The following is a 12,231-nucleotide window of genomic DNA, read 5'->3' on the forward strand; positions in this document are numbered from 1 at the left end:
TTTTCCGATTAAACTCGACGAGAAAGAAGCTTTCACAAATGATAGCTGGGATTGTCAGGATCTTACCAGGGCTCCCCTGACAAGGCTAAGACTTACTGTGCTCATGTTTATTCTGAAAATACCATTTTACACTTTGTCTCCACTTTGTAAAGGAAAATGACATGGCCGATCAGCTGATGAACTTGGCTCTGATGAGCAGCAAGACCGACATGATCGAGGCGGCCAGGTATTACGAGACAAATCCCGAGACACGGGACAAAGCGGTCATGCTATACCATAAGGTAAAAGAGTTGAGAACATTCTGAAAGTAAATCTGGGGTGGAAATGTTTCAAGGTTCAGAAGGGTGTTGGGGTGGATAAAATGGTAGGGAAATGGGTGAAGGGATGGGGAGGGGGGTGGTAATAGAGCAGAAATATCATTTCCGAAGAGAATAATAATACTAAAATGGTTGTTAAAAATACCCATTGACTGACAAAGATATTGAGTGCTTTTAAGTTTTAGAAAACCAAAGGAGGAAATTCATGCCCATTGGGCCTTGTCTCGCTTTCCTTAGGAGATATTTCTAAGAAAACAGCATATAGTTGAGAAGCACTGGACAAGCAGGAAGGGAATGCATTATATGACACAGTCGCTATTCCTGTCTTATTTCTAGAGCAAGTTGTCAGAAACGATCCCAGACCAGTAAATTCATTATTCTGGTGCTGTCTCTATGGTTATCATTGGTTTGATTATAGGGAATAGAGGTTACTGCAAAAAAGGAGAATAACAAAAGTATATTAAATATAAATCATATAAATTTGAGTTAAAAATGTTGAATTGGAAACCACCCGAAGTGTAAGTTGTAATCCATAAGCCCTTGCGGGTTTCTCCCACATTTGTGGTTGCTTAAGCATCCTAAAAAGAACTGCTGATTATTATTATTATTATTTTAAATATATAAATTATAAATTATTATGATTAATTTTTTTTTAAATTATTATTATTATAATAATAAAAAACACCCCATATATATATATATGTATGTTGATAATCTAATGATGGTTGTCACCATTCTGATGCAGGGAGGACATTTCTCAAAAGCCTTGGAGCTGGCTTTCGAGAGTGAGCAATTTGGAGCTCTGCAGCTTATATCCGATGACCTGGACGAGAAAACAGACCCAGTGCTGCTGAATCGATGCGCAGAGTTTTTCATGGAACACGGCCAGTACGACAAAGCTGTGGATCTGTTGGTTGTCGGAGGAAAGGTAACAACATCCCCATCTCATGATGACTAGAAGGCTTTTAAAAACAAACTGAAATTGAGTAAACCACAGGAATATTCATGACCTAGTTATCATTTTGTCTCAATTTTTTTTTTAAATTCAATGAAATGAATGTTGTGAATTCCTTGGTCGTTGGGGGAAAAGTTAGCAAAATCTTCTTGCTGTGAATAGGCATTAAAAAGAGCATTTCATAAACCTTGATCTAGCTTAAGTCCCACTAGCCTGAACCTATATGTTATGCTAGGCCTGGGCAAATGATTAATTCAACTTGGCTGCAAAGTACAATTTTGTGCCTGGCCTGGTCCAGTTTTGTATGGAAACTTGGCTAAATTGACGCAACAGGACAAAGTCGGCCTAGTCTGTGTATAATTACCTTCAAGCAGCATTTGAATTTCACTGATTGACAATGAGTGGTAATCTTTCTAGTGTTAATGCTAATATAATTTTTGTTTTTTAAATTCACAATAATTTTATCACTGTTAATAGTATGATTCTGGAGCATGGACTCCAAGTCTAGTTTTCTTCAGTGTAAGGCTCTCAAAAGAATATAGTCATGTTAACTTCAAGAACGGTATTGCCAGATGGCATCGCTGATAACAAATTTGTTAATTTGAATGTTTTGCTGGCGATTAGGTATGCGACTCTTGTTCCTTCTGTTGGTTTGCATGCCATGCGTGTGTGTGTGCATGTAACTGAATGCGGGCAAAAGTGATGGATACAAAATCGTTAAAATTTGTCCTCGGAGAGTATAGACGATTATAACATTAATAGCATATTAGATTTTCTTAATATAAAGTGTTGCAAATCATTACACCTTTTTCTCATCTTCAGTGGAAGTTTTTTTTGGGGGCTTTATTGAGTTTATTATTTAAAACACAAATTTTAAGGGGAAGCTTGGAAAAAATAACAGGAACTTGATATGATCCTTAGTAACACAGTGTATTATGACCACCATGCACCTCCCATGCCTCCACCTCCTCCCCCCCACTCCCCTCCTATGACCCATCCATCCATTCATTCAGTTTATGTCTTACCTATTTGTTTATTGACTTATGTATTATTATTATTTTTTTTTTTTTCATTTTTATGTTTGGTTTAGTACTTTGAAGCCTTGGAGCTATGTCAGAAACATAGTGTTAACATCACCGAAAAGTTAGCTGAAAAGATGACACTGGCTAAAGATGGCGACCAGGGTGAAATGAGGCTAAAACTCTTGGAGAAAGTTGCCGATCTCTGTTTCCTCCAGGGCTCGTATCACCTAGCAACCAAAAAATATACACAAGCTGGTAACAAGGGAAAGGTCAGTCCTAGTGCTGTTTTTTTCTTTCCTTCTGTTTTCTGGGTTAAAGAGGGGGAATGTAGCAAGTCACTAAAAGTTTTTTCCAGTGCCTACTGTTACGTTGGGTTGCTCCGGCTCAATTAGTTCAGGGCTCCGTTATAAAATAAGTAGAATTAACAGCAGATAAATTGAAACTCCAGACATATATATAATTGTAGAATATTTAGCTTTATTTATTCTGTGTGGCGATATTGTTGCTGGAGTGTATCTGAACTACACTCTCTGAAGTCTGGAATCTTAGTCTTTTTCCATATTAAAAAACTACAGTATTTAAGTCATAACTTCCTGTGAAGGGGCAATAACCTCTCTGTGACATAAACTCTTGGTCACAGAGTCTTTTACTTATAATTACTAAGGCACATAGGAGATGGCTATGACTAACCACATTTGTAATACACATGAGATGCAACAGGTTGTCATCTGTGTTTAAGCATGAGTATTTCATGGAATTAAGACAAAGGGTGCTTGTAGGACTATGATGTGGGTGAGGGGTGAATAAATTGGGGAACAGGAAGTAAGTAGTTACTCTTAAGACAAAGAGGCATGAAAGCACAAGCTTAACGTGATAGGATGGGGATATAACTACATACTACATTACAATACAGTTCATTTTCTGCTTATGTAAAGGTCCAGATCACATCCTATGAATAACAGTATGTGCTTCATATAAAATACAAATTTTTTTTTTTTTTTGCTTTGGGGAGATTTTATGAATCCGTCTGGCACCAGCAGACTTTGTGACGTCGCCATGGCAATTAAGCTTAAGAAAATGTCCCCTAAAAAAATATTTTTTTTATAATGTACAAATTCTTACAACTAGTCTGTCAAAGAAAAACTAATTTTTTTTGATGAAATTCTTTTGAATACGGTGAAAAGAACGACGTCGACAGCTATTGATGCAAATATTAAAAAATGCCACAAACCACTTCAACTGTGATCTACTCCCTCTAGAGTATTAAAGGGGAAACTTTATATCTTAACACCAGTTAAGTATTAATAATTTATATTTTTATTAATAATTATGACAGGTTCATAATTTTTGGCTGTAGTTCACTTATCAGACCACTGATTATTGCAGACTACAATGATGCAAAAAAGTGTGTAAAACTGCAATTTTTCCCATTTCTTCATCATCATCATCATCATCATCATCATCATCATCATCATCATCATCATCATCATCATCATCATCATCATCATCATCATCATCATCATCATCATCATCATCATCATCATCATCATCATCATCAGGAGCTACCAAGCCGGGATTTGGAATCTCTGTATTTCATTTTTTTTTATGCAGATTGCAGGCCTCGTTGTCCCTTTAATACCAAATTGAACTCAATTACGAAGTTTCTCATTGATAAACTTTTCTTCTCTCTTTCTATCTTTGGCAGGCAATGAGGGCGCTACTCAAATCGGGAGACACGGAAAAGATCATCTTCTTCGCCGGCGTCTCGCGGCAGAAAGAGATCTACGTGATGGCGGCAAATTATTTACAATCTCTGGATTGGAGGAAAGACCCCGAGATCATGAAGAACATCATCGGATTCTACACGAAAGGGAGAGCGTTGGATTCCTTGGCAGGGTTCTATGATGCGTGTGCTCAAGTTAGTAGTGCCATAAATAAGAAGAATCAGTTTGGGGAGGGGAATTGGGGTTTCTTTTGTGAGGGAAGACATGGGGGTACTTTTGATTTGTGATTAGTTCTGATTACTAGAAATTACAACTCTCTTTAGACTCATGAATAAATTATTAATTACTTTATGTCTAAACTTACCTGGTTTTCCAAATTGTTTTGAGTTCCCATTTTCATTTATGTATCCATCAGCATAAATAAAGTAATATATAACAAAACGGTCATTTTTGGTTTTGATGATAATCATAACCTTTTCATTCATGATGGCATTTGTTTGTGTATGGGTGTGTGTGTTTGAGTGCGTTTGTGATGCCCAGCTTGTAAACACGATATCTCAAGAAATGAAGGTCAAACCAATTTCATATTTAATGTGTAGAAGAACCACATTAAGTACAAGAAGCCTATTGTTTTTGGTAGAGGTCAAAAGTCATTTGGGGTCACCAGGGATCAAATTGTGAAAACCTTGTAAACACCATACATTTCTTCAGATTCATGAAGAAAATTGCTCATGTTGCATCATCGAAGCCACAATGCATGTTTGCAATTTGTTCCCCCTTTTTTTCACTGCATTATACTTACCAGGGAGTTGCTAGAAGTGGCTTTGTAATTCCTTGCCATATACTTTGCTCAAAATTTCAAATAAATGAGGCAATTTTTCCAAGCGAAAAAGTAGTGAGAGATATTGGAAACTGAGGAGAACTAGGAAAGACTTCATCACACCAGGAGTTTCTCAGGACAAGAATGTTATTGATCCTGCGTTTTGGTTTCGATGGTAATCCTAACCTTTGTAGTCATACAGGCGAATGATTGTGTGTGTGTGATGTATTGCTTGTAAACATGATATCTGAAGAAGGGAAAATTGGACCAATTTCATATTTGGTGTGTAGGAATACCACATGGAGTAGAAGAACCCTATTGTTTTCTGTGAGGTTAAACGTCATTAGGGGTCACCAATGGTCAAATTGTGAAAACATATAAACACGATATATAATGAAGGAAAGCTTGGACTAATCTCATATTTAGTATATAGTTGTGACATGTGAGTTCAAGACCCTTATTATGTTTGGTGGAGATCAAAGGTCATATGGCATTACCAGGGGTCAAATTGTGGAAATCTTGTTATACTTGGCATGTGCATGAATCATATTGAGAAGAAATTTATTGTTTAACGTGGAGGTTAAAGGTCATCTTAGGTCACCAGATATCAACACTGAAAAACTTGTAAACACTATATCTCAAGTTAGGAAGCATAGAGATATACAGAGGGTAGTACACCAACACATTCTACAGTGTAGAAATCAGGTGATTATACAGTTATATAATACTGATATTTCTGTCATCGGAACTCATACTTTTCATAGTTCTGCCTCATTCCGATCGAAACAAACCAACTTTTTTGTTGTTGCTCCGAATGACAGGTGGAGATTGACGAATATCAGAATTACGACAAAGCTCTGGGAGCCCTCAGCGAGGCCTACAAATGCTTAACTAAAGCCAAGATGAAGAATCAGTCCCTGCAGGAAGAGAAACTGGCGGCTCTCAAACACCGGATCGGGCTGGTCAAGAAGTTTGTTCAGGCTCGCAGGTACGTTATGTGACCGGTAGAGATCTACGTGGCTTTGAAGGAAATAAAAAGAAAGGCTTTTAAAGGAAAACCCACAAGAGGGCAAAATACCAAAGACATCCAACTTGTTTACATTTAAAAACTGCCCTGTCTGAAAGGAAGAAAAGCTGCTTTTGACTTGAGCTGGTAGAAAGACTGGAGTATTAAAGTTTATTGAAATTTAAAGGACATCTTTAGGCAGAATATCTATCTGTTTTGATATGTCATTATACAAGAAGAAAGACAAACTTGACCACTGGTAAATGGTTCTATACCTATATTCCAGTTTTCAAGTTTATTCAATATTTTTTTTTGTTTTTAATGTCTGGAATACTCCGTTAAAGCTAAGTTGATGATGAGGTTGGCTCTTAGGTACAGACTTTAATGTAAATGTTAAGCCAATCAACCAAAACCAATTAACCAAAAATAAGGAACTTTGGATTACAGTCATCCATTCAGTCATCCATTAATACATACAGTGGCATTTTCCTTCAAGGTTTATTTGGTTTTTAATTTGTTTGGTGTGTTTGTGTTGGTTTGTATTGTTTTGGTTTGCTTTGTTTGGTTTGTTTGTTTTGGTTTGGTTTGTTTTGTTTTGTTTTTTGGTTTGGGTTTGTTTTCTTTCTGTTTGTTTGTTTGTTTTGGTTTGTTTGGTTTGCTTTGTTTTGTTTGTTTTGTTTAGTTTGGTGTGTTTTTTTTGTTTTGTTTTTTGGTTTGGGTTTGTTTTCTTTCTGTTTGTTTGTTTTGGTTTGGATTAGTTTGTTTGGTGTGTTCTGTTTTGTTTTGGAATGTGTTGGTTTGTTTGCTTGTTTTGGTGTGGTTTGGTTTGTTTCATTTGATTGATTTATTGAATGATTTGTTTATTTATTTTCTTCAATTTTTGTCATCATCTGAACAGAACATACGATGAAGACTCTGATGAAGCAATGAAGCAGTGTCAGGTCCTGTTGGAGGAGCCCGAGCTGGATTCAGCCGTCAGGATCGGTGACGTGTTTGGAATGATCATAGAACATTATGCAAGACAAGAAGACTTCAGGAAGGTAGGTTTATACAGCTTCAGATTTGTCCCGGTTTTGTAACTTTTTGTCACTTTGAACAAGCCATGTGGCATAAACACATAACTAAGCTAATGCTCAATCTAATATTAATATAATAATTTGTCATGTTTTCAATTTTATATTTTACTTTCTTTTTATGAAACTAATGTCACTGTTCCTTGTGCAATTAATGTGGGAATTAAAGTAACATATTTTGATTTTAAGTAGAACTATCTTTTGTTTCAATGTTCCGTTTTAATGTATGGTGAAATCACATTGTGACCATTACAACTAGTTTTGATAGAAAAGCAAAGTTTTTTCTATTTGAGGGTGTGGCCAGGTCTAAAGAGAGGGGAAGGGGGGGGGGTTGCTACAGCCTTGCCTGCAACGCAAAGGTCAAATTGTGGCCCAGGCAATTATGGAGAGGGAGCCCTGGAAGGTATGGAACAAGGAATATTATATTCTCATATCCAATATTCACTTAAGCAAAAAATGGATGACTTCAAAGAGGGGGGGCTCGGTGACATAATTGTATCCAAGAGCCTAACATGACACTCAATGCCAATATGGGTGTGACAAATTCTTTCGTCTCTGCAAATACCTATTTGGTTACACTGACGTAACATGAATAAGTAAGTATTCAGCCATCCCATGTAGGCAAGAACTAGATCATATTTGTCAAACTGGTACTGACAATTTTTAGTTTGCAAACCATTCCTTTATTCTTCAGGCCTACAGCTTCATGGAAGAGATGCGAACGAGAATTCCAACGGTGAACATGGCGTACTACATCAACATCAAGACTATAGAGGGCATTCACAAAGCACTCGATATCCCCATGGGGAGAGGTATGGGGGTCAAAGAGACCCCCGGAGGCGGCCACGAGGAGGAAGAGGAAGAGGAGGAACTAGAAGAAGAATTGGAAGAAGATGAGAGTTTTGCTTAATCTAGTTAAAAGAGATAATCCAGCGACTGAAAGATGATCGATTAAATAATCAAAAGATTTCGAAAATTGTTCGTATCTAAAGGTCGAAGCCACCTGCTCGTAGCATTCTGTATGGCGAAGGGTATATTAAAGTTATGCAATAATTTGGGTGGTATTTTGTTATTAATGCATCTGGCAACAGTGGAAGTGAATGATGAATTGTTTTTCTTTATAATTTATTTAACTCACTTATTCATGGAGGGAAAATAATATTTCTACAACACAGTTGCAATTTTTTTCCCCTCTAATTCTAAATACAGTGTGAGCCTTGACAACAAAACAAACAATCCAAATGGATCAGATTTCAAAGATAAAATCAACGAGAAAATTATTATTATGATTACTATGATTATTATTATATATTATAGATAAGTAAAACGTTGAAAGGACCTTTCCGTTATGATATAACAGACCACCTTCTGTGATCTATTCCAGGGACTGTTTAGCCAGTCGAAATAAGTTTCTTTCGACCTCGAGTCAGGGGCAAGATATTGAGACGTGGTTTTCGACTAACAGAGTGAAATAATTTTTTGGTCTTTTCCATATATTATAGTGTCACAGTGTCTGCTACTGGATTATCCCTTTTAAATATTAAAGAAATCACCTTGATTGAAAATCTGTTAGTAGTGGAAGAAGGGAGTGCCTTCAATTCAGTATTACGAGACAAAAGAACAGATAGTGACCATGTGTTGCAAATGATGATTGTTAGTTAGTTTAATAGCAGTTATCGTAAAACTTTGTTATAATTTTGTACTGGAAAAACTAAGTAGCCTTGTTGGGCATGTTCCATCTCTTCAAAGTTGGAAGAACAAAGGGGGCGGGGGTTGAAGGGAGGATGAATGGAATGGAGGATGGGTGTCTTCTGCCAATGTTGACAATCTGAGAATAAGCTACCTATTATCTTTCTTTTCCAGATTTTTATTCACAGAAACCTTTGCATCTTGTTGTCTTTATTTTCCAAGTTTCTTTAGCACCCTTCTGTCAAACTTCTGTCAATCATGAAGAATCACAAGGTATCCTTACTTGATATCATTTTTTTTTGCCCGGTCTCTTAATCTTTGAACGCTTGCCGGTGCCACCTTTGTGAACCTTGTATAATGCAAACAGATAACAGTGGCTGGATGAACAATTGAGGAAATACAATGGGCAGATGAATCATGTGACCATGAATGTTGGAGCATACCATCAAACTCATTCTGTGCTCAAAGAGGGTAAACTACAACTACTATCCAGGCTAAAGGGATCATTTGGGGAAGGCGTGAAAGGCTCCTTGGAGACCAACTCAGTTGTTTATAATAAATATGACTTAAACTTAGATTCAAAGTTTTCTACACATCTGGCTGTCCTGGGAGAATAATTTTTGTTCTTCAATTTTTGTTTTGTTATTGTAATCAATTTTTGTTTTTTTCATACTTCTTCATACCTTGAATCCACTTTAAGCACCTTGCATACATTCAGTTTTAATATTGCCGTCCAATTTTAGTAACTTATAAGGTATTGAAGGTAGTCATATTTTTTTGTTCTATTACAAGGATTTTGAAAGAAATAGCAACTGTGTTTTGGAATGTTAGGATATTGACAGATATACAAACTAGCAATTTTTGTATTTAGAAATGTAATGAAATTAGCCCAAAAATTTGTTTTTTTTTCATAACTTTCGAGCGTAACCGTAAACATTATTTCTCAGTGCATGATCACAAAAGTCATATAGTATTTGTTGGAAAGTATATATGCATAGATAAGTCGGTTTCGAAGATAATATTGTCTATTAAGATATGATGAGCTATTATATGTACATGTAATATTATGACCTACGGATGTGTCTATTTATTTTGTAATGATATATTTGAAAGTTAACTGTTTGCTGACAAGATGAAATAACATATCTTAGTACTGATGGCAAACCATATTAGTGCTCAGTGTTTCCATTGTTCAATTTTTTCAGGGGAGGGGGATGGTGAGAGTATTGGGAAGGGGGTTGGTAGCAAGAGAATCCCCCTTATGTAGATGAAATTACAAACCGGTTCGGGAGGACAAGGGGGGGTCCTTGCATTCTCACACATCATATCCTCAAATGAACAAAAATAGAAAGATAAAGTAGTACTGTCATGGATGAAATATTACAAGTTTATGTAATAATTTATGTAATTTGAATACAAGACAAGCCTAAAAAAATAACGCCCCTCCTCGCCCCTCCTCGCCCCTCCTCGCCCCTCCTCGCCCCTCCTCGCCCCTCCTCGCCCCTCCTCGCCCCTCCTCGCCCCTCCTCGCCCCTCCTCGCCCCTCCTCGCCCCTCCTCGCCCCTCCTCGCCCCTCCTCGCCCCTCCTCGCCCCTCCTCGCCCCTCCTCGCCCCTCCTCGCCCCTCCTCGCCCCTCCTCGCCCCGCCTCGCCCCTCCTCGCCCCGCCTCGCCCCTCCCGCCCCGCCTCGCCCCGCCGCGCCCCGCCGCGCCCCGCCGCGCCCCGCCTCGCGCCCCGCCCCGCGCCCCGCCGCGCCCCTCCTCGCCCCTCCTCCCCCGCCTCCCCCCGCCGCCCCCCGCCGCCCCCCGCCGCCCCCCGCCTCCCCCCGCCGCCCCCCGCCGCCCCCCGCCTCCCCCCGCCGCCCCCCTCCTCGCCCCGCCGCCCCCCGCCGCCCCCCGCCTCGCCCCGCCGCCCCCTCCGCCCCCCCCTCCGCCCCCCTCCGCGCCCCGCCGCCCGCCGCCGCCCCCCTCCGCCCCCTCCGCCCCCGCCTCGCCCCGCCGCGCCCCGCCGCCCCCGCGCCCCGCCCCTCCGCCCCCTCCTCCCCCGCCGCCCCCGCCGCCCCCCGCCGCCCCCCGCCGCCCCCCGCCGCCCCCCTCCGCCCCCGCCGCCCCCCTCCTCCCCCCTCCTCCCCCCGCCGCCCCCCGCCTCCCGCCCCCTCCTCCCCCCTCCGCCGCCCCCCTCCGCCCCCCCGCCTCCCCCCTCCGCCCCCCTCCGCCCCCCTCCTCCCCCCTCCTCCCCCCTCCTCCCCCCTCCTCCCCCCTCCTCCCCCCTCCTCCCCCCGCCGCCCCCCGCCTCCCCCCGCCTCCCCCTCCTCCCCCCGCCTCCCCCCTCCTCCCCCCGCCTCCCCCCCTCCCCTCCCCCCCTCCTCCCCCCTCCTCCCCCCTCCTCCCCCTCCTCCCCCCTCCTCCCCCCTCCTCCCCCCTCCTCCCCCCTCCTCCCCCTCCTCCCCCCTCCTCCCCCTCCTCCCCCCTTCTCCCCCCTTCTCCCCCCTTCTCCCCCCTTCTCCCCCCTTCTCCCCCCTTCTCCCCCCTTCTCCCCCCTTCTCCCCCCTTCTCCCCCCTTCTCCCCCCTTCTCCCCCCTTCTCCCCCCTTCTCCCCCCTTCTCCCCCCTTCTCCCCCCTTCTTCCCCCCTTCTTCCCCCTTCTTCCCCCTTCTTCCCCCTTCTCCCCCCTTCTCCCCCCTTCTCCCCCCTCCTTCCCCCCTTCTCCCCCCTTCTTCCCCCTCCTCCCCCCTCCTCCCCCCTCCTCCCCCCTCCTCCCCCCTCCTCCCCCCTCCTCCCCCTCCTCCCCCCTCCTCCCCCCTCCTCCCCCCTCCTCCCCCCTCCTCCCCCCTCCTCCCCCCTCCTCCCCCCTCCTCCCCCCTCCTCCCCCCTCCTCCCCCCTCCTCCCCCCTCCTCCCCCCTTCTCCCCCCTTCTCCCCCCTTCTCCCCCCTTCTCCCCCTTCTCCCCCCCTTCTCCCCCCTTCTCCCCCCTTCTCCCCCCTTCTCCCCCTCCCCCCCTTCTCCCCCCTTCTCCCCCTTCTCCCCCCTTCTCCCCCCTTCTCCCCCCTTCTCCCCCTTCTCCCCCCTTCTCCCCCCTTCTCCCCCCTTCTCCCCCCTTCTCCCCCCTTCTCCCCCCTTCTCCCCCCCTTCTCCCCCCTTCTCCCCCCTTCTCCCCCCTTCTCCCCCCTTCTCCCCCCTTCTCCCCCCTTCTCCCCCCTTCTCCCCCCTTCTCCCCCCTTCTCCCCCCTTCTCCCCCCTTCTCCCCCCTTCTCCCCCTTCTCCCCCCTTCTCCCCCCTTCTCCATTTAGTGGACCTAATGTTATAAAATAACACTGGTGTTGACTTTGCGCCTTCCATGCTTTATGTTCCTAAATTTCTCGGCTTTCGTTCGTCTTCATTAAAATAGTTATCTCTAAACATTTGCATCAGTGTAGTGGCTGAAGATTTTGTTAATATAATCAATATTTAAATTTGCTCAGAACGTTGAATTTAAAGAGATTTCCAGACATTTATAAATTCTACGGAGGCCGATACAACCATTGTCCAACTCACTGAACAAGTGGGTTAAAATATTACGCATAGCTTTTATTACATTTATTGCAGATTACCGAACGATTCAAACATGTATACCACGAATACCCGACTT

The 12,231-nt window shown here is 42.9% G+C and overlaps 1 protein-coding gene across 3 annotated transcripts in view; it reads left to right on the plus strand.

Annotated features, from left to right (window-relative positions):
• LOC139960014 (intraflagellar transport protein 140 homolog) overlaps positions 1–9,676 on the plus strand; it is a 44,032-nt gene extending 34,356 nt beyond the window's left edge. For all 3 annotated transcript variants that reach the window (XM_071958013.1, XM_071958012.1, XM_071958014.1), the window contains 7 exons: positions 153–281; positions 1,063–1,245; positions 2,363–2,563; positions 4,000–4,212; positions 5,660–5,826; positions 6,743–6,884; positions 7,612–9,676. In XM_071958013.1, coding sequence (XP_071814114.1) covers positions 153–281; positions 1,063–1,245; positions 2,363–2,563; positions 4,000–4,212; positions 5,660–5,826; positions 6,743–6,884; positions 7,612–7,827 — 1,251 coding nt within the window. In that variant the 3' untranslated portion in view covers positions 7,828–9,676. The remainder of the gene's footprint in view (positions 1–152; positions 282–1,062; positions 1,246–2,362; positions 2,564–3,999; positions 4,213–5,659; positions 5,827–6,742; positions 6,885–7,611) is intronic.
• Positions 9,677–12,231: the final 2,555 nt, after the last annotated feature.

The sequence above is a fragment of the Apostichopus japonicus genome, chromosome 19, assembly GCF_037975245.1.
Source record: "Apostichopus japonicus isolate 1M-3 chromosome 19, ASM3797524v1, whole genome shotgun sequence".
NCBI classification, from domain to species: Eukaryota; Metazoa; Echinodermata; class Holothuroidea; order Aspidochirotida; family Stichopodidae; genus Apostichopus; species Apostichopus japonicus.